This window comes from Crocodylus porosus, unplaced genomic scaffold, assembly GCF_001723895.1.
Source record: "Crocodylus porosus isolate Cpor-Errol unplaced genomic scaffold, CroPor_comp1, whole genome shotgun sequence".
Taxonomy (NCBI): domain Eukaryota; kingdom Metazoa; phylum Chordata; order Crocodylia; family Crocodylidae; genus Crocodylus; species Crocodylus porosus.
The window spans coordinates 61,166,729-61,193,801 of record NW_017728947.1 but is presented as its reverse complement, the minus strand read 5'-3'; the positions used below and the strand labels follow the sequence as shown (position 1 = coordinate 61,193,801).

Sequence of the window (27,073 nt, the reverse complement as noted above, 5' to 3'; positions counted from 1 at the left end):
TCCCCACTTACAAATGTTATCTCTTTTTAAATAGAACCTCCTTGGAAAAAAGGGAGGCAATGACTTTTTTCTTTGAAGTATGTTTGCATCCAAGAGCACTGTGGGATACAAGTTCAGGTTTCAGAAAGCCAGGACAGCTAAGATTAATTATAGTAGTGAATTGTCTGCAAAGACTCTCCATAGATGCACTCTAAGCAGTGGGATTTTTTTTCTGTTCTGTGAAATGTTTGCTTGCCATTTAGTGAACAGCATGCAACACACACATACAAAGCTCCTTGTCTACAACTGAGATGTAGTAGGTAAATTATGCAAAGCAATGTAAGTTCCTTATGATCATTCTCAAGCAGTGAAGCCCATCCCACCAACCACAGCAAAGGACAGACCAATATTTGAAGCATCTCTTTTCCTAAGAGAGGCTACCTCATGCAGTAAAATCTTCATGTGCAAATTAATAGAAATAACACTGAGAGCAGGGAGAGAACACTTCAAATATTCTACTGCAGCAGTAACTGGGGGTGCCGGTAATTAAAAATAGTTTTGGGTTGTCCCCCCCCCCCGCTTTCTTTTTCAGAAAAGTAATCTCTTTTCCAATTTGTCTGCTTTCATTGTTTCATATGTACTCAAAAGTCATCTCTTGAATGTTTCTTTCTGACTGGAATTACACTGTATCTTCCAGGTGCTTAGGAATATTTAGATAGGCCTAGAGACACTAATTTAAGTTTGTTCCCCAATTTAATTTAGAAATAACCTCTTTCTGCACTCCACCCTTTTTTCCACCCATCCTAAATACCTAGGCATGCAACTTTCTTCTTACCCCACATCTCTGGGTATCTCCAGTTATGACTCCTTTTCCATCTTTTACTCCACATACACAGTTGAATAGCAAAAGATACCACTATGTAGACCTGTAGATAGGATCTGTCTTCTGTCCTGGGCTCAGAGCTGGCCTGAGAAAAAATGGCACCCAGAGCAAACTTGTATTTTGGTGCTTCCCCTCCCACTCCCGCTTCCCTCCCCAAGTCAGTGCTGCTGCTGCAGGCAGAGGCAGGCAGGCAGGGGCACTGCAGTCTGATGGAGAGGCAGAGCAGCATGGTGCACTGGGCAAGCAGGATCCGCTGCTGCCACCTGCATTACCCAGATCAGCTCCTCCTCAGCAGCTACTGGAGGTGGGGGCAAAGGCTGGGCTGAGGACTGCTGTGAGCATGGGCTAACCACGTGTGTGTGCATGGGCATGCGCGTGTGTGTGCGTGCATGTGTATGGTGCCCACCCTCCCCCCTACACCCAACCATGGTGTCCTAGGCAGTTGCCCATGTTGCCCTACCTGAAAGCCAGCTCTTTCTGGGCTCTCCCATTATTAGCTGCTCCTGCACTGAGGAGCTGACATACAGATGTAAAAGTGACCTTTACAGCAGTCTCCAACCTGTCCTTCCTTGATCGCCATTAGTCATGGAAGCTTCTCAAAGCAAAGCTAGCCTTGTTTGTCCTTTACTCTTCTCTCAAGTGCACACTGCTCCTTCCAAATTTCTTCTCCCTCTTTAGCCTACTCAAGCTTTGAGGAAGAGACAGGTTGGAAATACCTGGATGCATGTTAAGAGAGAGAGCCGGGGTAGGAAAATTTCTAAAGGTTGTAATTTACTTCGGCAAACTCCCATGCCGAAAAACAGTCAACTCTTTGAAGCTAGTGTATGACTTCAGTTGCTGCTATTCTACCCATTTTAGTCTGACCATTCCCTTCATGCCAGTGAAAATAGTATGTAGTATTAAGTGCACAACTCCTCCAGGTTCATCCATCTCTCTCCTCTCTCTCTCTCTCCCCCTAGATAATAGAAATGGTGGTTGGTGGGGAAATGGTGGCTCCCTCAACCTCAGGTACACCACTGAGGTTGAGGGAAGTTAAATACTATCCTAGCCACCAAGTTGGTGGGATATATCTATGGATATATATCTATAGATCTATCTATCTATATGGCTAGATAGATAGATCTATAGATATATCGCACCAACTTGGTGGCTAGGATAGTATTTAACTTCTCTCAATCTCAGTGGAGAATCTGAGGTTGAAGGAACCACCATTTCCCCACCGAGAATGCTCAAGAGGCTCTTACGGACCTTTCCAAGATGGATACATTTTGAAAAATTCCCTCTTTTAGTACAATGGGGTTACACCAGCAATATTCCCTAAAATGCTATGGCAAAATTATGCCCATGGCAGTTTCATTCTCTATGATTTGCATATAATCCCCACTATAAGCCATCTACCAGACAAGAACCTGAGAGCTCCACAAACAAAAAGGCCTTTACCACTTGGGCTGAAACAGCTGGTAGCAATAAAATACTGTTATCTGCAATGTAGGCTGTGGAGAATACAACACACCTAGACCAGTGGTCTCCAAAGTGGGGTGCATGCACATCAGGGGGTGCGCAAGACGATCCATCGGGGTGCGGGAAGAAAATATTAGAACTTCTATTTCTATTTATATGAATATACATATATTGAGGGTGCGTGCTCAAAAATTTTTTACTGATGGGGTGTGTGATCAAAAAAGTTTGGAGACCACTGACCTAGATGGTACATTACATGCTTTGCTGCTGGATCAACTGAGCCTGAATTTTGAGGTCTACTAGGGCTCAAATTCCAATACGGGCCACTGCTTTGCAAAAACCTGCACAGTAATTCCACCACAGTAACCTTCACAAATTGAATCAGCTAGTAGATAAAAACTCCAAAAAGCCCTGCTGAAGTGCACGAGCTATACAGACACAGGGGAGTCAGGTCAAACTGATGCGATTCCTCTTCCAGTAAAAGCACTGTTTCCCCTCCCCCCGTGCACACATCTGTCATCAGCCAAAAATGCAGGCTTCTATGAACAGCTAATCACTAATAATAATGTCTCACAGAGCACTTTTCATCAATAGATCTCAAAGTATTTGCATCATTAAGTTGGTGGGGAAGACTGAATGATTTGCCCCAAGTCACCCAACAAGTCAGAAATGGGACCCAAGTCTCCAGAGTACTAGTCCACTGCTCTTTCCATGAGGTCACATTAGCAGTAGCAGTATGTGGTTTGGCCATGAGAGGGGAACATTACACACAGCCTATTCATTAAAGAAGTTTTTTATTTTGTGACCAGATGTGCAGGCCTTTATGCCTTTATGGATTAGTGGCTGCAATCTCTGAGGTCTACTAGAATGAAAAATTAAGGCCAATGGTATGGCATTGTCTCATTTCACATATTATATTAGGGCTAAAAGTTACCATTAAAATAAGGGGAGCTAACAAGCTCCCTTAAAATTATATCACAATCCAAATAACACATGTAAGTGGGTATTAATCTGAGAATTTCTTACAAATGTTTTAGCACAATGAACTTAAACCTGATTTTTGCCCCCCTGGGGAAAAAAGAGAAGCTGTTTTAATAAAGGCCAGTGTAACTTTACTGAACATCAGGTAACACTGTAGCAAAATCTCCCCCTTTCCACCCACTCGCACCCCCCACTGCCAAAAAAAGAAATCTGTATAACATGATTCAGAGTACTCTTGAGTAGTTTGCCATCTTACAAAATAGCTCCTCTCTTTGTGCAGTAAAATAGTGAACAGCAGTTTTGCCTTTGCTGTTCAACTTAGGCAAATATATGTTCCACTTTAAAATATTCAGGAACCACTTAAAATGTACTTCAGTCTAAGCAGAAGGTAATCCAGATGATAATCAAATTTCCTTGGAAACAAGCAAATAAATTCCTAGAGATTTTTTAAAATAGTAAATTAAAACATATAGTTCATTTTTACTATGCTAAAAAAGTCCAATTCATTGTCTGCAGACTGCAATAGTGTGTCATGAGGTGTTAAACATTTTATGGGCATGGCAGTCAAATGCTACAAATAGTTGCTTTGAAATACCATAATAAAAGGTAAAACCAAGATTAAAAAAAAATCTTTATGTCATCATACAGTAACATGACAACCTATCATCCACTATTAGACAAAACAACTCAAAATAGTTCTGGCAGATTTGGGACTAGCAGTTAAAAATAAAAATAGCAATGTAAAAGCATGAAAACAGTTTTGCTATTATGTTTTAAGACAATAATAAACCCTTAAAGCTCCCAGTGATTTCTTTGGCTAGTGTAAACAACTGTTGCCAATCAACTCTGAAATATGTAATTCATTGGGATTCTGAGTGTCCTAACTTAAGGCAAACTCTATGAAACCAAAAGTAATATTATCTGCCATAAACTATTCTTTTCATTAAGTAGCAATGGGAATACACATCTCTGTTTCATAGCCACTCTGGAACTGTGCATGCAGGCTGCAGAAATGTTCATACTTTACAATATAGCTCTAATTTTACAAAAAAAACTTTTCCTTAAAACCAATTACTCTGTTCATAGATCTTGAAAAGATGGTTTTAAATAAATATATACTGAGGCTAAACTGACAGGATCATTTTACACAAATAACATCAATATTTTTCCATAGATAGAAAAAAATAAAGGTTGTATAGAAATATAGAAACTATTAATTTTCTATTACATGGTGTAGAAACTAACATGACTTGAAGATATTCAGAAGAACTTAGACCTCTAGTCAATTGTAACCTTAATAGTCACAGACTGCATTGCACAGTGTTTAATAGCACAGCATTCTTGGAGTTTTTAAACAGTTGGATATTCACATTTGCATACATTTTAGTTAAATCCCCTTTTACTTTACAATCCTTGAAGTCTCAACACTACATGAATGAATTCTTGTGGCTACTTTTCTCTTTTTACATTTATTATAGGGCTTTTATTGCTTGGACTTTCATATTCTGTCTTCTCTCTTTTTTAATTAATTCCTGTGCTGGATTTCTGACTCTGCAGTGCTTTTGTTATCTAACAAGAACCACCAGAAAACACCACTGGCTGATCATATCTTTGGCTAGGCTACTATTCTTAGCTTGCTCAGCTGAGGTATTTCAATCAATGGTGCTATGTACATGGTTTTAGTTACTATCTGTTCTCAGTAATTCCTTGTTTGAAAATGATATGTAAAACATTTAATTGGGAAATAACATTTGTTTCTCTCATCTAGCCATGTTGCCTGATGGTTTGGCAATGGGTGACCTCATATGCCACATTAATGAAATTCACCCAGCTGCAGAGGGCTTGAGAAAGACTCTGCACTACTTAAGTCTCATGCTGTCCTTTGCATAGGGAGGAGGAGGAAATGCAGGCACAGTAGCAAAAGAGGGAGACTGTTGCATGGAAGAGGTAGATGGCAACAAGCTGATATTTAATTGGCTGGTGTGTAATAGCAGGCCTAGAACAAGTCTATTATGTAGACTCAAAAACCCAAATCATCCTCATAGGAGTACAAAAGGACTCCACTACAGACCCTCATCTACTTTGAGGGTGGGTGGAAATGGGACAGGACATTTAGTCTTCTCGGCCCCTGCAAAATGCTGTGAAAAAGGCTTGATTACTGGGGAATGGGGAGTGTGTGTGTGTGTACGTGTGTGTGAATTTCACCCTATATATAACTTAAACTCTTACCAGATAACAACTCTGTGACACTGTAAATGCAACATTCCTGAGAATGCTATTTTTAAAGTAGAAACATATGATATATTTGATCTCCAGAGAAATACAATAAAGATAGCCTTCAAAATAATACAAGAAATTAAAATTCAAATGCAAATATAATAATTTACACATGAGGTTTCTATGATTCTATCAGATTATTTCAATTTTGGACTGTCTCTTTAATTTGAGGAACAGCTAAAAAGGCGACAGATGGCAGACAGAATTGACTTATGTCCTCTATTCTTTACAGAAGAAGGGGGAGTGCAGAAAGTTTGTTAAAGGCAGAAGCTACAGTATGTAGGCCTCACTATAACTATCTAATAGCTCTTTTGACTGATAGGTTTAGAATATTTAGTTTTTCTTCCACCGACATGCTTTGTAACAAACCAACAGGCCTGGAGGTTGCCATGGGTGATATAACAGTGCTGACACACAGTCCCAAGTACAAATAACCACATGACAAATGGGCATATAACCATTAGACAGCCCTGAACCTTGGTGACCCCCTAAAACACCAACCATCCCCACACCCCAAAAAAAGCATTATGGAATATATTTTTAAAAGTGCAAGCTTACAGTTAATTGAAAACATTGCTGTGTAACAGAAATGCTTAGGACAGCATGTACAAGTAAAAATAAATCACACAGCATTGTTATTTAATGTACTGTGACATCATTTCCTGAAATTAAACAGAGATGACACAGATTCAGACAGTCCCTGGTAAGGTTCAGTTCAAACAATTCACAGATGTTTTCCCCCAGCTAGCAGAAAACAATACAGAGCTTAAAACTCTCTCTCTCTCTCTCTTCCTCTTTCTCTTTCTCTTTCTCTTTCTCTTTCTCTCTCTCTCTTTCTCTCTCAATTTTTTGCCTGTGCAAGACCGTATGGCACTTTTATACTACATGGCCTAGCAAAAATATGTTTTTTCTTAATTTAATCACTAAGGCTTTTGCACTAAATAGATGGATCGTTGTGTCACAAAAGCATCAATTTTTAAGTAGAAATAGCAGATGTCTATGTAACGATGATTAAATTAACCACTCAGAGACAGAGTTAGCTTTTGAGGCCCACAGCCCCATGACCCTGTGTCCCCTGTTCCAGGGACGGTAGATGTAGAAATGTCAAGACTAATCGCAAATTCCATTTTTAAAACAAAACAAATATTTCAATTTTTTCTTTTGAGGAGGCAACTTTAAAAACAACGATCCTTGAGGTTGAAACTTTGGCATCTATTTGACAACTAAGGATCACAACATGCTCACTATGTACTCGCTGTTCACCTGGGACTGATCTTTTGGAACCGTTGTGGGAGGAGGTAGCATCATTTGGCAAAGACTCCCATCTTCATTCTTTTATAGCTTTGTCCAGGCTCCTATTGTTCACCCAAGAGCTAAGACTACTCTGGTGTGCCTACAGCATCTAGCACAATGGGTCCCTAAATGACCATAGGCATTGCTGTAACCAAATAGGAACAATAATAAAGACTTACAACAGCTGCCAGCTAGGCCTGATTCTCTGCTGAACAATCCGTGCAGATCAATAGTTATGCAGCATGATCTAGTGGACTGAATACAGAACTAAAATTAAATGAACCCTATATTCTGATACTTATTTTTTCAAGGGCTTTGGTCAAGTCACTTAACCTTTTCTCCTAGAGGTTATTCATATAGAAAACTGGGGATAATAATAATGCATAGAGTATGATTATAATTATAATTTAGTTAGTTTATTTAGTGATTTTGTTAGTTCATCCTTAGTTGATTTTTGCAAAGCACTAGGAGTTAAATTATAGCATTGCCACAAGCCCAGTGTTATGGGAAGCTTACAGTGATACTATCATACAAGCAGACCTGGTATCACATTCTAACTAACTTTCCTCCCATTCCCTCCCTTACCTGCACAGAAGAGGAAACAGCAGCTTTGTTAAGCTTGCTATTCTCTACTTCTATGACCCATGATACAGGTCAGCCTGTACAGACCAATTTGGGGACCCCTTCCATCTCTCTGTTCTTCTTCACTGGTATATATATAAAGATAGGGCACAATTCATACAAGAACTAAAATTCAGTTGAACACCCACCAAACCCCTCCATTTTCATGGGCTTCCCAGCTCACAGAGCAATTTAATTCAGGGGTTTTTTTAAATTGGCAACTCTCTGTGAAACACGAAGCTGCCAGGAAGCACTTGGTGGTGGATGTTGCTCCTCCTTCTCCTCAACCAGGCATCTGGATTTATCTTGAAGCTACAGCTCTACTGTTTCACTTAAGTAGAGTGATAGATGTCTTGCTAGTCCTGCCCCCCCCCACCCAATAAATAAATAAATAAATCCTTCAACACAAATCCCTAGCAGGATTTAGTGTGTTGAAGTGAATGGGAGCTGTCTGAACCCAAATGTTAGAAGTGGTATTGGTCATATGATTTCTGTTCTATTGTTTTCATAGATTTCATAGATATCAGAGCTGGAAGGGTCCTTGAGAGATCACTGGGTCCAGCCCCCTAACCAAGAGATTAAATATGATGAAAATATTGACTACCATACAGTAACTCCACAGAGATACTTACACAACTAGGTGATCAAATCCTTTCAAATAGATATAACCCAGATTGTTATCTCAGGTACATCAATGTAAATCCAGGGGTAAATCAGTTTCATAGAGATTATGGCCAGAAGGGACCATCAGATCATCTGGTCTGATCTCCTGTATGTCATAGGCCATGCAAAGTTTATACACGCAGATAATCCAGATGTTAGTCAAACTAAAAAATTCTAGTCTATTTAGTCCATTCAGTTGGAATGAAATGATTTACTCCAAAACTTTGAATTTGGTCCATGAACTGTACAAGGTTAGGAAAGAAATGGATGTAATTTTTTAAAATCCAGACATCATATTTGCCCTATTTCCCCTATATTGTTTTAAAAGATATGGCCAGAGCTTCAGTCGACAAGAAGGCAGTATCATCCTATTGATTTCAATGGAACCATTCAAATTGCTCTCAGCTGAGAATCTGAGTCAGCAATTCATACTATGTAATGCTTAGTTTACATGCTATGTCTGGTATTTTTGTACCAAAGGCAATTGTATTTTTAGTCAAAATACACATCCTTACACTTTTAAGGAAAGAAACAGTAGAAAACAGGAACTTTAACAAAGGGGATCCTTCCAGATAAGTGCCACTAAGGCAAGTGCATATTCTGTTTTACCAGTTCTACACCAGAGGAAAAAGATGAAGCATACTGAATGAACTAAAAGTATAGCTCTTAGTATCCTTTGCTGCTGAATGAATTGCCAAAGGTACAAGTCCATGGAATGGTATAATTACGTCCTTTATGACTACATTCTGTTCTGATTATGTACGTAGATTTTAAAGGTCCTCTACCCTTTTAAAACAGAATTTCCCCCCTTATAGTCGTTAATAAGAAAACCTTTAGCTCAAAACTGATGTGAGCAAGGGGTGTCTTTGTGTCTGAGCACTTCCTGTTTTCATTCCATGATCAAATATGTTCTTTGCAGGGCAAATAGGGGAGCACTTGAGGGAGGAAAGCAGAGATGTCTGAGCGACTAATTGAGTGTACTAAGGGCTCCTTGGCATGGAGGAAAAAGAGTTTTCCAAGGCTATGAATAAACTCTCGGCTTGGGTCAGATTTCTTGCTGTTTCTTTTCTTTAACTATCTTTGAAGTCAAATAAAAACAGCCTTAATGTCAGGTTTACCTTTCTGATATCATAATCTTTATGTACTATTGAAAAGCTTATACTACCAGACTAGGATTTCCTTTACTTTCTCAAACACTGGACATTATCCAGAAAAAGCATATACATTTCCAACCAATTCATCCTCAGATCTTTTCATCTTCCTGTACTGTTGTAATTCTAAATCTAAGACAGATCTCAATAACTGAACAAAAAATGATAGAAGCATCTACTCTTTGCATATGATTTCTATCAACAAAATCACGTGTGTGTATCTTACTTCTAATATAATTAAAGTTACTGCAAAATGGAAAAGGTGACAAGTGAAGAAGAAAAATTTGAAAAAATCTGTAGGATACATTAATTCCATGCCAGAGTTTAAGCACCTGTCTCTTTTCAAAAAGCCACTTAAGCTTCTATGAAGAAACAGCTCAGTTTTTAAAGTCGGTTACCACAGAGGTTTATAAAATACCTGAATATTGCATAAGGAAAAGGTACCATTATTTTTAAAGAAAAGTAATAAATAAATATAGTTACTTAGACCTGATTTATCTTCCCCCTAAATTCGGCAGCCTAAAAGAATCTGTGAGCTTAGTCAGAACTGTTAGAGATGGACTGAAACTGCTTCTTTTTCCAGGAAAACCAGAGGTTAATGATTTTTGTCATATTGAGACTAACAGCTAACAATTGCTACAGTTGGCCTTTAGTATTTTATTTGTCCTTTTGAGGTATTCAGAATAGGTGACAATGGCTTGCAGTTGAGAACATATGTAGAGAGACCCCTGTGGCTTATGGAAAAAGTTGCTCCATGCTGGTTGGGTGTTTGAAAAAAAAATACAACCAGAGGTCTTTTATGTTCCTTTTCTTAATCAATGCATGAATGTCAAAATGCACCAATGGCTCATTCAGGGGGCAAAGCCTAAGCAGCCCCTTCTTTAAGAACACATCCTGAGATGTAAAATACATTTGCTTAACAAATTAAAATAATGAGATAATTCAATTAGTTTCTTTAAAAAAAAGAAAGAAAAAAGGGGACATCAGGGGATTATTGTAATACAAGAACAGGTCATACAGCACAAAAGAAGGACAAACTGATTTGGAATAAGGTTAGAGTAGTAATGAAGGAATGTACATTGAATCATGGATTCCTTTTGTAAAGAAATTTACTTGAAACAATACTCTGTACATCATAGATTCCCTCTCTGGTAGAGCTGGTGTTGCACTTTGAATGAATAAACTAATTTGAGAAAAGGCGAGGGATCTTTAAAAGAAAGAGTTTTCTTCCTTCTGTGTGTGTGCTTATGGCAAGAATCTTTCTGAATTTACATTGCACTAGTCAGGGGTCTCCATTATCAGTTCTCAGGTCTGAGAATTACAGCACAGTAAATCTTTCAGCACCTGCAAACTCATTAAAGCCTGGAAGGTAAAAGGTTTTTTTTTTAGGTTTTTTTTTTTTGCAGGGCCATCCTCATCAAAGCTGGTGAACTTCCTCAATTCATCTGAGATGAAGCACATGGTGGGAGGGGGAATTGTAAAAAGGCAAAGGTAGGGAGACTTTCCGCAAGATAAGTGAGAGGCAGCTGATTGTTTAGTAAGCATGTGTTGAATGCTTTCAGTGCACACACAAGGAAGAAAGGAAAAAAGAAGAAAACCCAGATATTGCAAACTTACTGCCAGTGGAGGAAATGAACATACAGTGTTGTAGAAAAGAAAATGGACTATTTGTGGCCCCCAGTTTTAGTTGTTTCCCTGCATTACTCCTCTAAAGATACCCTACAGCTAAATATGAAAAACCTTCCACTCACACTCACTCGACTTCCAAATTAAAAACATTTTACAGGTTAGTAAATCTCCAGCTGAGGTGATGTAGCAAAGAACAGCTGTGAAGTAATTTTGATAATGATGAGAATAATAAGCACATGGCAAGGTTCAGGGCTTTGCTGTTGCAGCTTCAGTGCTCCTGAATAGATAAAAGTGATTAAATACTCCTGATTATCCCTGACCAATATGTAATGGATTTACAGCCCTTTCAATTAGTCAGTATTTGCTTAGGACTCATTATTTTGTCTTTGGTTAAGTAATCAGCCCAGAGACTCATGTTCTGTCTAATTCCTCTGAGCCAAGTGGGTACAGGGCACCTGACCTTTGAAATGGCCATAGCTGGGAGGCAAGAATAACCACTACTCCAGCAAAGACACTGGCTATTTTAGCTAATCCTGACCCCACAAGCCAGATCAATGTATCTTAGTTTGCTACTAATGTTCTTACATCAAAATGATGGTTTAGAAATGTTGATCTATTTCTCCCCCCCTTTGCTGTTCTACCAGCAGAGCAGTTCAATACCATAAATAAAAGGGGTACCTTGTCCTGGAATCATGACACTAATGTCAGCTGCTATGAAAATGTCTAACTTTAGGAATTGCAAAGAAACCCTTATTTGTGGCCTATAATCTCTTTAGATGTTAGCCCAAACAGATTGGGTGGGAAACAAATTAACAGCAAAGGGGGAAAAAAATCAGTGGATAATTTTACCATTTTCCATTATTTCCATATGACTAATATAGTACAAGAGAGCTCCTGGGTCTTCTTTAGAAATGTATTTTGATGCCTAAGTGAAGCTCTAATAGTCAACAGTACACCAACACATAAAACCCATTGCAAACAGGAAGATAAAGATGGATTGTTAATAAAAGTGTTGCTTTTTCACATATTTAATCTCTTTCCCCCAGAAGTGAATATGGCTAGCTTTTAAGTTAATGGACTTGAAGAACAGCTAAAAAAAGGTGCTTTAATCTCTATTTTACAGAACAGAGGAATTAGAGAACCTGTAAGCCTTCCATATTGCTCATATAAACTAACATGACAAGCTTGCAAGCTGCTTGTCTGACTTCTCTTGCATCCTTCACTGTACGTCAGAATACACAGACTGGGAAACTTGCATTCTTCCTCACACGCAGTTTTACGTAAACAGAGGCCAACAGTAATCCAGTCTGGAGGGCAGAATCACACATCTTTTGTCATTTATATGTATTATAATCTAAATGCAAAATTCCCTTTTATCTTTAAAATCTTTCAAAACAGTTTTTATTACTGGAATATTGGAATTGCTGGAATGCAAAGTAAAATGGCTACCCTCTAGACTGGTATTGTTCTTGATAAGATCTTGTGTTATAATATTCAGATTCATAATTTGTCATGATTCCAAGAGCCAAGGTTAAAAAAAAAAACAACCTCTAGAAAAAATACTGGCATTAATTAAGCCCTAATACCCTCCAGAAAATTTGGGCGGCAAATGATCTTTAATAATGAATAAAACTTATTCAGCAGCTAAACAGGTATCTATTTTGTTTTTGGTCTCCACTTACTGTGAGATGCTGGAAAAGCCATGCTCTCATGATATTTGTTGCTACTTTGGGGAAAATGCCTCTTTTCTTCTGACGTTTTTTGTCCTTGTCTGGGTCGTCATCATCCCCTGTACCAGGCGAGGCTACACTGTTGTCTAAACCATCTCCTAAAAGAAAGAATAAAACAGAGGGAAGGATACATAATAATCAAGAAAAAGAAACCAAAAGGTATAATTTATTAGTGGAACACTTATGCAACTTTCTTTTGATTTGATAGAACACCAGGCACATGCATTTCCTCATTAAATATGAGTGCGGATACAAATATGCAAAAATTAGAAACCATGTCTCTCCAAATACTAATTTTGTGCCTCACACATGCACATATCATTAATTCAATTATAATTGTGTGCTTGACATAGTGCAATAGCTCTTTGTCAATTATGGATTTGAATATGGGAAAACCTGCCCCAAGAAAACCCATTCACTATAAATGCATCCCTGCAACCATACTGAATACATACTGCAGGTAATCAAGTTAAATGTTCTATAGTCTATATATTCCAGGCCCTCTGCATAGGTGACAGTAACTGTGTCACTGTTCAGTGCACATAACACACTGTCATCTCAGCCCCTCCCCATAACTATTACCTCACACACACACATACACACACACACACACCTTGTATGACCCTTCACATAGCAGTTGCATGACATAAAAACTTTCACGTCTCTGCATCAGTGATTATTATCATTAAAAAAGAAAGATGCACATCAAGGTAGGGTGCTCACTTAATCAGAACTTTCCACCAACATCTTTCTCTTCTGTGCTTTTCCCTGGCATTAATTGTGCATTAGCAAAAATCATTTACTTTTAACAGTCATAGTTATTTTTTCTTGCCCTCCAGCAAAAATGCCTTGAAAGCCTGCCTGGAGGGCATCTAAATTATGTATCTGAAAAACTCTTCTGGCAAGGCATTGCAGGACCCCTACTTTCTTAAAATTCATACGAGCACGTCTTCCTGTTTTTGGGAAGGCATCAATCAAGAGCAGCAATATATGCCATATTCCTACATTAATATTTGAACTAATAACTTTAAAAAAAGGAAAGAAACAAGATCCGACTTGTGGCATAATCAAATGCAAAATAAATGAAGAATACTGGGACAGCACTGAGACTTTATAGATTGCTGTGTTTTCCTTACACATCATTAGCCCGGAGCCACACGAAAGAGGAAAACAGAGAAGTGGAGAGTTTATGCTCCCTGCTGGTGTTTAAGAAGCCGAGGTCCTGGAAGGACATCTGGGAATTGCGCTGAGACGGTGGTTTTTGTAATTTAAGAATAGACATTCATTAGCAGTAAATGCCATAAATCCCATGCTAAGTAAAAACCTTGTCCAAGAAAGCCTAAAACAATAAACTCTGTGCTCAATGTAGCCTGAGCTAGACGCTCCATAGCTTCCTGAGGAATGCTATAGATCCACGAGCTAATTCCTAGAGCCTCTTCTAGCTCTTTAGTTCTACTAAAACAAATACATGACTACTACATATAGACCATTTGCTTCAAAACTTTTATTTCAGCTTCATCTACCCCCCCGTGCCCACTCACCCTTCCTCCCCTTCCTCCCCTCTGATAAAAACCAAACATCTCAGACCAGAGAAAGAGAAAAGCCACAGCAAAGAGCTGGCAGATTAATTTTATTGACATTTCCATTTTCACTGCAATGTGATACCCTCCATCACATGGAAGAGATGACCCTCACTATTTACAGACTGACAGGCCACTTCATTACAACCACCCTGCCCCAAGGCAGAGCAGTTTCCTTCCATCTGCCCAAACATCAGAGCAAGACCCTTAAGTCACTGCTCTCTTTTTTGTTCTGGCTTCTGTTAATGATAAATAAAGGTGAGTCAAATGGCAGCAAAATAATGAAGGAGTGATGCCAGGTCCTATACATTGTAACAAACCAATTACTTTCAAACTGTTGGATATTTAAAAAGAACTCCTTCCTCCTGCCCCGCCCTTACCCCTCTTGTGCACACACACGCGTGCGCTCACACACACACACACACACACACACACACACACACACTTTCCACTATGCCAAGGAACTGCTGCAAGGCAAATTCTCACAAACACTAATGGCTTCTGACTGCTCCTTGGCAACCCCAGCATTTTAACCTGGGTGGATGTGCTCTCCAAAATACAGACACTGGAGCTATCTCATCAGCTGTTCATGTGACACAGATGGAGAGTGGCTATTAGGAGCCAGGCAATGGGCCTTGGGGATCTGAGGTGCTGTACTGTAGCCTGAGGCAATTTTGAAAAGCAGTACCCGGAGTTGGGGGGAAAAAAATCCACACAGAAAGTGCAAGTTTGAAGTCAGTCAGTCTGTTTGTCTATATATCATGTAGATAAAGATATCTTTGTCTCCTTATGTAAAATCTATGTGTGTATGCATAGCATGCATGAAGATAGAAAACTTCCTTTTCTTCAATCTCTTCCTCCTTTTCTCAGTATAGAATGCTCACTACACACATATATAAACACAGTCTCTGTTTCCCTTTATGTATACATACGTGGCCCTGTGTATGCATGTGTTTCAACAGCAGAAGTCAGCAAAGGTCTTAAAGCATCATTTAAACCTGCAGCAGAGGTTGTGAATATATTTGTTTTAAAAGGCTAATAATAACCCAGGAGATGAAAATTCAGCTAAAGCTTGCATTGCCTTTTCAACTCAATCAGTGGTGTAAGAGATGAGAGACAATGTTTCCTTAATCTCTTCCATCACTTCATGAAAGGAAATTTACATATAGTACTTTCAAATTCATCAGTGAACAGTCACTGTAATATTTGCATTTCTGCAATTTGCATGGGTGTGTGTTTGTGTAGAGGACCTAAGCAAAACATGTAAACTTAAGGTCCAAATCCTGCAAACCCATATCTTCAAAATGACCGTTCCCTTTAATAAACATTACTCCTATTAGGAAGGGTTTGCTGAATCAGGCCCTAACTGACTCCTGCATTTAGAATAGAAAATTTTCTCCTTCAGTACTGAGGAAATGATTCTAGTTTCAGTTACTCCACTGTGAAACAGGAGTCACTCCAAGGGACTCAAAGGAATTACACCAGCAACAGAATAGAATCAGGTTTTCAAACTTTCAAACTCTCTCAGATTAGATCAATTTTATTTTTAAAGTGGTTGTAAAAGCAGAAGCCGTACTTTAATAATTTTGAACCCAGTTCTACCATTCTTGCTGCATGAATAGCCTCACTGAATAAGGATAAGAATGGTACAAGCAGGCCCTAACTGTTGGGATATTGTTACTTCAGTGGTTTACACCAGTGAAACTCCAACTATATTTTGCCCCCCTGCCTTCTCTCCATATCACACAGCAGCAAAAAAACTGTGGAACAGATTGTTCACTGCCTTGCACACTGTGTATTCATTTGCTCTTGTGCAAGGAGAGTACATAATGCATAATATGAGTGGAGAATTTAGGGTGCCTGGGTTTTCAGGTTCGTTTTGCAGGTTTAAAAGACTGGGCAGGATCCAAGCCAACAGAGAATTAGGCATGTTGCCATACTTGCTTAAAATCACATGCAAGCTTTTAAAAAACTATTTAGTTGTCTCAGTAACCTCTGCAGAAGGGAAACTGTGCGCGGAGTTCCTGAAAAATATCTACCCCAAGGGCATGTGTTTGTGTCATTCATTATGGAGGATGTTGGAGACATAGGGCTCATCTACACAAGGAGTTAGTGCACTCTGAGAGACAGCATCTTAGGGTGAGAACAAGCATTTGTAGGACCCCTCCCATGTTTAGGTGATTTAGTTTAAGTTGCCTAAATCTGAGTTGGAATTGCTGTGTGCAAATTTGCTGCTTGCCAGAAGGAGGTGTGGGGAGTTGGAGGTGAGTAAAGTGGGTGTGAGGGAGGGCTGGTGGATCTGGGGGGTTGTTTGTGGGTCTGCAGGTCTGTGGTAGGGGTTGCCTGGTCTGGGGGGGATGGACTTATCAGGGGGCAGCAGTAAAAATAGTCTGGCTGGGGTTGGGGGAGGCAGGTTAAAAATAGCATAGCCCTGGAGCTGAGTAGAATAGCTGTTTTGAAAATGTATGCAAGCAGTCATTTAGCTGGGTTAACCCCATGCAGATCTAAAGTTAGTTCTTGTTCAATTAAAACTAACTTTAGTTGGGGAGTGCCATTTTTTGGGTGTCCTAAGCCTTGCAAATTCTTACACACCCAAGCATTCAGATAGTCCTAAACTTGTATGTACCCATAGTACTCCATAGTAACACCCCATGTGGACGCTCCTGGTACATACTAAAAGTATCTACACTGTAAGAAGTGGCTAGGGTGCTGTAAACTGTACCCTCTATTATAGTGCATTAACTACAACATGTAGTCAAGACCATTGCCCATTGACATAAAGACTCCTCAGGAAACAGAGGAGGAGCTCGATCCTATTGAGGGGCTGCCTAACTACACTGTAGTCCATGATCCTCCTGTTGGCATATAGCTTATAAGGGCCAATGTTGTTAATATTCTCCCACTCCTAGTTCCTCTATAAAGGAAGAATAGGGCAAAGATTCAGTGCTGCTTCGAGGGCTTTTCATGTGGCATTTTCACAGAATTTCTTCAGTAAACATGGAAGAAACTGAATTTTCACTTTAAGGAAAAGAATAAGCCACATGGATAACTTGTTCATGACAAAGTACAAAAGCTTGATAACAGTACAGATCCAATGCCTGGAGTTTTGGAAATGAAAAAGCAAATTGTATGTATATGGTGCAGTGCAAATATAGATTTTTAAACAAACCTTATTCAAGGCCTCATGCATTTTAATGAAGTGTCTGTGTACAAAACATGTGTGGGAATGTGCATGTGAACCCACATTTGCATCAGCAATTATCTATTTTTATTTATAAATATGCCCATCTGGAGCTCTGGGAGCCTTACAACCATAATTAAATAGGTAGCTCAATAAAGCAATAAGACCAACTCCACTCCCAGAGAATTACCCCAAAACTCTGGGCAGCCCACTTACCCATATGAAGCCTAAAAAAACAGAAGAGTCTTGCAGCATGCTCTGAAGGTCACAAAATCTGTACTTTAGAGGATTAAGGTAGGAGGAAGGCCAGTTCCAGCATCAAGGACCCCTCACTGAGAATGCCTTGTTTTCCTTCTACTGGTTTAAACTAGTAGCCTGAGTGCTTCAGCAGATTGCAACTCCTTTACAAAGCTCTACTATTAATTAATTATCGATATAGATGTTAATTGGTTTAGTCTTTTGACACCCCCATTGAGCAGTAATAATTTCCCTGATGAGGAAACTGAGATGGACTAGACTAGGGGTGGCCAACTGAAGCACAGGTGCCACCAATGGCATGGGCAGCCTCCACGTGTGGCATGCAGCAGATGGGGAGGGAGCGGGCAGCACAGCAGCAGATAGAGCAGGGAGCAGATGGCAAAGCAGCAACTCAGGCAGCGAACACAAAGAAGGAATCAGAAAGCAGAGCAGCAGATCTGGCTGGGGAAGGAGATCAGAATGGCACTGGGGGAAGCAGTATGGCTAATTTGTGGCACACCTGCCAGAAGTGTTGTCCCCATTGGACTAGACCAGGAGTTTTCAACTTTTTTGGATCAGTGTACCCACAGCGACTGGACACAGAGCAGTGTACCCCTGACAGCTGGATGTGGAGTCAGGGAGGAGGGGTGGCATGCGGCCGAATGCCGAACGGCAGCACCCACTGTGTGTGAGCTTCCCCTATCCCCCGCATCTGGCCAGGTGGGCAGCACTTGTGCAGCAGTGCAGGATGGTGCGTGGTGGTGCTCTATCCCCACTTGCCCACACGGACCCTCTAGGGCCTTCTCAAGTACCCCTGGGGGTGTGCATATCTCCAGTTGGCAACCCCCAGACTAGACAGTTTCCTTAAGAAGCAAGCCATAGTAGAATGGCTTCAGGAGCTCCTGCCATGCAGCACTACCTCACCTCTTTATAGAGTATATTTTATGCCCCTCCAGCACTAGTTCACTTGCTGCTGAAATAGCACAGAAGGTGTCAGGAATAAGCCCCTCCTCCCTGGGCTTCCCAAGAGTGTTCCCTCTAAGCTGCGCTGTGTGCGTGGCTGCACAGGTGCACCTGGCAGCATGGCATGAGTGCATCTGCGCAGCCGTGCACACCACGCATCTTAGAGGGAATGCTGCTTCCCAACACCAGCAAGGAGAAGATCCTGCCTGTACTTTCCAAGGATTGCAACTGTTTTACAAAGGCCACAAAAGGCTGGTAAAAGGAAAACTTCTTGTACTTCCCCACTGTGAACCCACCTAAGACCCCTGAAGAAAATAGCCCTCAGTGACTTTTACAAGGTCATGCAGGAAATCACTGAGAGTGCTAAGAACAAAACAGAGATCTCCTGATTTCCCACCCTGTACCTCAACCACAAAGCCAGTCTTCTTCTCTAGCGGCACATGAGTGTGTTTCCCCTCAGTAAGGAATAATTTGGCTCTTTATATGCCTCATGACACTTAGCAGTGGGTGAAGGAGTTATATATCTATCCGGGAAAATATGAGAGAAGTATATTGACCACAAGAGGGAGAATAAAAAATGTACATTGTGACATTTTCTGTTGCTGTCCCTATATCTTTATAGTCTGTGTCTTTCAATGAAGTACTTAAAAATACTTTGCTTTGTTGACTTCAGGGAGGGGAAGATGTCCATGATATTTTTGAGGTATTCTAATGTTTGCATATACTGTGCAAACATTAGAATACCTCAAAAATAGCTGGTGGTTAAGGGGAGGCAAAAATTACTTCGGGAATTGTAATGTTTATTCCACTTCCTCTTTCTATTTTCCTGGCACTCTTTTTTAATTTAAGATTGAAATCAAGAGAAAGGTGCAGGTTTTTGTGCTCATAACTACCAATTTTTAAGGCTGGTGCTTTTTTTGTGCCTGGAGAGCTATCCAACAGTTGCATGAGCTAAAAAGTCAAGCAAATACTTATATTTTGTTTTAGGGGAAGGCTATCATGTGTGCATGTAATATTTTAGAGTCTTGTTGCAATCAACAGATTAAGGATTTTGTACTTTATAATCTAACATTTTTTTTCACAGTAAGTGCAAGAAAATGTTCCACTATGTTTATAGGGAGCAGTAAAGAAAACTGCTAATTACTGATCTCTCTTACCATCCTGCTATGCTAAACTATTTGGACATGTTAAAGTGAAATTTTTCTGTGATTTTCAAGTGACTAGTTCATGGCCCACTGCCGTGGAGTGCAGGAGAAGAGATGAAATGCTTTAGTTTACATGCAACATTTACTAACTGTGTGGGTTTTCCGACATTAAAGAGGGGACAGTGACCCATGCCACCTTTTTCACACTCAAAAGAGCACTGAAAAAACAGTCTTCATAGGCTTACCTCGGGCTTCTCTGGCCCTTAACACCCTCCCCCCAGGGTAGGAGCAGAAAGAGAAAAAAGAAGGGATTTTATGCTCCTTTCTCTTCAACTTTTCAGGCGGTATAAGCAGCATTTAGCAAATTCAGCCCCCAAATGGCTCCAAATGCTCTGAGCTGCAGGGGCTCATCCTTTGTTAGCCTCCCTCTATTTACACAGGATTTACGCAGGCTCTCCACTGAAGAGACCACATGTTTCTGACAGAAAGCACTTCCATTCACACTGCATCAGGCAACAGGATTGTAACCACCACAGCTTCACGCTGACCCAAGATTAGAGATTTCAGCAACACTGAGATGGTAACAATCTGCTAACTAACAGAAATTATCCATAGAGAACTCTACTGCTTACTCCAGTTAAAACTACCTAGATGAGATTACTTAAAAGGACAGTTAAGCACTAGCTACTATCAAAGAAATGTATGTCCAGTTACAGATAATTTACACATTAAAAAGAAAATATAACATGTTAGGAGGAAAACCAGACTGCAGCTTGGATTAAAACCACTTCACCCACTGGCTGGAGACATAAAGTGTAAAAACAGACAGATGGACACATATGTAAATGTGGCTGCATTTTTTTGAGCTGGCAAGTTAGTATAATAATATAGTTTAATAATTTATTTTCCATAGCTTTTTCATTTTGGTTAACTGTTCAGCAGTAACATCTTTGTTGTATTATGGGAATAGACTTCTTCCTGTGAGCGTGCTTGCTACCATGGTCAGCCACTAAGCTATAATTCTGAGACATTTCTAGGCCCCTCATATTGGGGAGCCAGCCTTCAAACTGGATATTACTTTCTGGTCATTCTAACTCTTAATCCAATTCAGTATTTCTATGCTAAATTGTTTTTTCAAATTTTATATGTGATAAATGTTGATGCTGCTAAAGCCTGCAGTTTCTATCAACAGTCGTTTTCACAGGGTAATAGAAAAATAGATTTTTAAAAGTTTAGTCTGCAGTTTTAATTCAGTGAACTGCTCTGGCTCTGCAGCAAAGGACAAAACAATTTACTCTTGTAATACTCAGTAACTCATACATGCATCTGATAAGCACATATAAAACTACATAGTATATTCTAAAGTTCTTCACAGTACATCATAATAAAGCTCTTCTGGGCACTCTAATGATTCATTTTTAGTGATCTCTCAAATGCCCTTATCCACAGTTAACACTCAGATTTTATTAAGGAGGAAAGCAGGGACAAATGTCCACTTAAGTCCCAGCTCTCAAATTCAACTCTGCTTGCACTGCACTACCTAAAGCTAAAGCTTTTTTAATGTTCTGTTCACCTCCCCTGTGTGGCATTTCTGCTAACATAAGAGTTCACAATCTTTCAGCCCCAAACACAGAAGGCTGCTATCTTCAAGTCATCCAAGGAATGTGCCAGATACTATCATCTCTTCTGCAATACAAAGAACCAGAGAGAGGGAGAGACCAAAAGAAGACCATGCTGATCAGGTTACTGAAGTCCAAAAGCCTTTCCTAGAATACTAAATGTTAATCTTTGAGCCAGCAAATGTTATAATTAAGATCCTTGAAGTTGGGGAAAAAAAGCCATTTTGAGAAGTCAACAAAGGTGCAGAGCAAAATGTCTCTGTTACAAACCTAGGGTCCAATCTAGCTCTTATTTTGGCAAAATGGCCATTCAACACACTCCTTATTCAAGCAGCATTGCCACTGACTTCAGGTTTGCCTAGTGAAGGAATGTAGGACAAGACTCATGTTTTGTTTGACCAAACATGCAAGCACATCATGATTCCTAAAAGAGATGTACATTAATAGTTGTGGTTAATTATAATTTATGATGTTCTTCCTCTTAAAAGTGAAAGTCACTTTGCACCTTGTTGGTGTGGAAGGGAAGTGCTCAATGACTTGCTTTACATTATTTTAGCTAGTTCTTTTTTTTCCCCTCAGCGCAAATCGTGAAATTTATGCACAGTTTTTGACACCTATTCTGGAAGAAAACAGTATTAAATTATGATCTAAGTATTTTGTCTGGTTTAGTAATTACTTTCAAGTAACTGTAAATGTAAATAGCTGTTACTCTGTTTAAATTTTTAATCATGCTAAACATTGTCACACAAAATGTCCTTCTGCTGAAGTCTAAATGAAATTCCCTTTAAATCTCTCCTTATTTATACTCTTAGTGTAATATTGCTGGTAGCGTAAAAGAGATGTTGTAGCTGCAATGGTTCAGAAATGATGTGAGAGGCAAGGATTTCTTGTAATAATTCTTGCCATAATTTTAGCATTTTCATAGTTATCTGTTAAGAATACCAGCTGCAACCTTTGAATCAACAAGTATCCTTTGAATCAACAGTCTAGAGGATAAAAATGTTCTTCATTTTTTGTGAAAAATATTTATTTTCTTTTTTCTACCCTGCCCTCTATTCTATCTTGTTAACATTCACTGATAACTGGAGTGTTGTTATTTTTGTTTTAGCATGAATACCAAAAAACCACTTCAATCCGAGATAGCACCAAATGGATACGAACTAAGAAGCTTTGTTTTACGTAACTATTAACTGCTATTCTTGATATCTTCCTAACTCTGTTATCAGTGATATTAATGACATCAAAGAATGTGGACCAAATAACTATAAGTCCAATTAAAATTCTACCTGTAGCTAAAATAACCTCCTTATTATGTTCAAAGTTAGCTTATTCATATTTACAATGTAATATTTGGCAGTTGTTATTCATATATGAAGATATACTCTCCATATTTTTAATGGGTAGATCATTTCTAATTCTGAAAATTGTTTTTAAAGGTAACCATGCATGTATTTTATTCACTTCGTCCATAGTTGTGAAAACAAAAAGGAAAATAATGCTTTAGCACACCTCCTTTCCCCTGTAATTCTTGAAAAATTCAAACAATAGAACACTTAAATAAAGTGCAGTTTTGAATAGGCCACTGTTACGACACCAATAATACCAATACCACTTGGATACCGATGATATTTTTAAATAGACATCTTTCTTACATTGGTACACAGTAATGCTGCCATAGTTAGTGATATATTAATGATTGCATTAGAAGTTCCTCTCTTTAGGGCCTTGTGACTCAGCTATAAAATTTGTACCAGCTGAAATCTTGTATAAAAGAGCTCAGTTTTACTCCAATTTTATAACCATTTCTTTTTTAAAATTTAGGGGCTGAAAGTGTAACACAGACATTTGCTCCTTAAAGATATATATAATACATTTTGCTCCTGAAAATCTTCAGTCATTAAAAGGCATTTGTTAGGTCACAATTCCATAAAGTGAATTAATCTGTTTTGGGATTTAAAACAAAAACTGAGGATGGGTGAATATTAAAAGTTTAAAAGTAGCTACTGTGCATCAATAGGAGAAAGTTACAAAGGGCCTTACCATGCACTCTCTATAGATAAACTGCATATAAACTTGTATTTTATTCATAATACAAATCTTGATACACATTCACAGCAAATACACCACCAAGCAAGATGCCTCCTGTGAATGTATATTAAGAAAAATATGAAATAACTCCAAACTTTTTGGATCTTACATACCATAAGAGCTCCAACACTTATGCACAATGGGGTGGATTAACTCTCTGGGTGCTGCAGACATATATTTGCACCTCCTCCTAAAGTGTTCATTTGGCTGGCAGTCTGGAAAATGCCAGAATGCGAAGGGTTAAGTTGAAACACTGACAATCTTTGCTTTTCTAAGTTTCAGTCAAACCCTGTACTTTAAGAATACTGTTTATGTATTAGCTAGCATGCTGAGGGTACTGAGGTAAAAGGCCTGATCCAAAGCCCAACAAAACCATGCTTTGGATCAGTCCACAATAACTCTGGGTAATGATTCTGAAGGACACTAATAATAACATAGGATTTATAGATCTCAACGGCTTACATGTATTAGAGGTTTACATATAGTTACAAGACTTTCCTAAACATTACATTTGAGTTTAGGAAACAATTTAACACTTTTAAGAGCAAACATTGAAGAGCTGAAGCATCTTTGTTATTCCTAACTTTTTAGGAACTAGCCTCAGTTATGAAACTAAAATGTCCTTACTGCATATAAATTATAGAACTGAAAGAAGCAAGGCTGCAGACAGGGGAATGCTGGTTGGCAAGCTCCAAAAATAACCAGTCGTTGAGTAGTCTCACAACCATCTCACCTTTCCACTTCCTACTGAATTTATGAGATTGTTTCAGGTACGTGCAGCAAAGAGTAATAAAGCATCCTCTATACTAAGCTGTTTCTGCCTCCAGAATTTGTGCAGAGCTGTACTTCATCAGCTGTTTTGGCAAGGTGTATACTGCACCCAGTGACAATACATTTTTTGAATGGGCTATGGCAGCCAGCAGAAGGTATTGGTGTGCCTATATGACTTTTCTGCTGGCTGCTGGGTGGTAGTCAAAGCCTTATTTAGTCAGAGACCTGGTATTGCTGGAATGCTGTGATTATGGGCATATAATTTTGCCAGTAGGAAAAAGGCTGTAGTGTAGATCAGACCTAAAAAGGGAAAAGAGAGACCACCGCTACCGTCATCTTCCTACTCTGCTCTGAGCCTGGTTTGAGTAGTCAGCTAAAATGAACACAAAGCAGTAAAACAACTCAGTGGAAACAGTGGGAAATGAAGGATTTTACAAAGCACTTCTGTGAATTGTTGCTGGAAACAGAGGAGAGAGAATGCCAAGGATGCAACATATTGGTTTGTTTTTAGTATTGTCTATTTAAAAGGTCATGGCTCAAGACAAGAAATGACAGGGCCGCTGTGGAATGTGGTGCTGTTCTCTATCATTTGATTTGAATCAAGTATTTCACCACGTTAGGAAGCATGGGACAGGAAGTGAAATCAGTTCCTTGAAAGATGGGGTGACTTATATCATCTATAGTCCCTCACCCCCAGTGAAAAAGGACCTAACTTGATGGGCTTCAAAATGAGTCCTATTGAACAAAGTTGTAGACATTTCTTTTTCAAGGGGTGGAAGAGGCAATTGAGTTTTCTCCCCACGAAGGCTTTTATTTTAGGTTCAACCAGCCTAATAGACAGCTGACATGTATGTCATAAGATCAGATCTGAGCCCCACCAATCAAATAGCAGACTGGACTAAATATGCTGATGCAGCAAATTTCCAGATCTTGATCACACTAGGCAAGGGAGTCATTCTTCTCAGTGATAAAGTCAGTGAATGCACTCTGGAGGAGATAAAAAATTAAGAACCAGCTGACTTTGCACCATTTGAGTGAGGTATTCACTGGTGACCCAGAACAACAGAATTGTCATGGTCTGGCTAGCTAGGAATCACTGTAGTAGTAGAAAACTGTGCTCCCAAATATACTGCATTTGGGAGCTACTTCATATAGTCTAGCTACATGCCCCATACAGAAAAACAGTAGTCTGTCTTCTTGTAATACTTCCATCTTAAAAATGTTTAATCAATAAAGAACGTTGTACTCACACACTAAAGAAAAACAGTAATTTTATACTTAAAATATTTCTCCTTAATTTTACAAATGTCATCTTGTTAAGCTAATTTGTGAAATGCATACATATGTATATGTGTGTGCGTGCGTGCGTGTGTGTGTGTGTGTGTGTGTGTGTGTGTGTATCAACTGAGAATTACAATACTAATTGCAATACTAGTATTGGGGCATTGTTGGGTATGATGGTTCTCAAACTTTTGGCATCTCTGTAGCCTTCCTTAAGTTTCTTAAACTGCCATATACCAATATAATTCCATGTTATGGATAATAAAAAAAACCCCAAACATTTTATGGCATCACCAGATGGTAATCTCCTCAGCGCCTAAGAGATAATACATGTTCTTTTCTTAATTTTCCCCACTTTTTTCCTTCCCTTTCCTCCATTTAGATTTTCCTGTTTCTTTGTCTGCTTTCCTATTCCCTCCTTTTGCATATTTGCCATAAGTTTTCCCCATATCCCAATCTGAGACGCAAGGCATTTGGTCTCTATTTCTTTTCTGTCATTGATTCAAAGGCAATGTTACTAAGTTGCTGAAGCTGGAAGCTTTCAGCACTGAGTGAGTCAGGAGTACACGTTCTACTAAAAAAAGCACTGAGATTATTGAGAAGTAAAACTTTGCAAGGTAAATTATCATCATAATCATTCCCATCATCATCACCATCACTTTTTCTGCCTCACATTACATTATTGAGTGTTTTCTTTTTCATTTTGGTCCATATTGACCACTCCATGGTTCTCAAACTTCTGAAAGTATTTTCTATAACCTCTGTTGTTCTGTTTCAGATCCCATATTTTAGGAAGGGAGTATAAAAGTGATTAGTGTTCCTTGTCCTTAGAAAAGTATAGCAAAATAAAACAGAAAGCAATAATATGGAAATAATCTTTGGGGAAAGGCATACATTCCACCCTATGTCTGCTTGCATTCAAGTCAATGGCAATATTTCCATTTAACTGAACAAGAACAGGCTTTAAGGAAACAGGTTAGCATCTTCCAAAAAAATACTGGATAATTTTTTTCACCAACTATTGAGAGGAAATCCTGAAGGCTTTACACTATTTTCCCTCAGTCTTTCTTCACACCTAAATCCTATAGACATAAATTAGAGTTGGTTCTGAATATAGACTGTGATAATACTTCAAAATTGGACCACTTTTTAATTTGGCCTGCTCCTCCTCTCATTAAATAAAGCCAGGTTACGGACCTCATTCTTTACTGCCATCCACTCTGTTGCCATTTACACCAGGGCAAAGGGGTGTGAATTACTATGGGAAGAATTACGATTAATTGTTTTTGATTACCACTCTGGATGTGAAAATAGTTTCACAGTGTACAAGGGGATACAGAATCAGAACCACTGACTTTTACATGGGCAGAATCAGGCCTTTATTACTGCCTAATAGTCATTTTGGAATTCTGCAGAATAAGATCCCTTGATCAATTACAAAACACTGTTTGTATTATATTATATTATAGCGTGCTGAGATGTATACCTTCTCTTGTGGGTTGTGTCAGGGGTTGTCAACCAGGGGTATGCATATTCCCAG

At 39.1% G+C, this 27,073-nt stretch overlaps 1 protein-coding gene across 8 annotated transcripts in view; it reads right to left on the bottom strand.

The window, feature by feature from the left end:
• The window catches only part of MEIS2 (Meis homeobox 2), a 213,273-nt gene that overhangs the window by 142,068 nt on the left and 44,132 nt on the right, over positions 1-27,073 (bottom strand). For 4 of the 8 annotated variants that reach the window (XM_019551591.1, XM_019551584.1, XM_019551586.1 and 1 more), the window contains exons 8-9: positions 23,595-23,696; positions 12,621-12,766 (exon numbers count right to left, since the gene is read on the bottom strand). In XM_019551591.1, coding sequence (XP_019407136.1) covers positions 12,621-12,766; positions 23,595-23,696 — 248 coding nt within the window. The remainder of the gene's footprint in view (positions 1-12,620; positions 12,767-23,594; positions 23,697-27,073) is intronic. The other 4 variants (XM_019551587.1, XM_019551589.1, XM_019551588.1 and 1 more) reach the window with 1 other exon arrangement.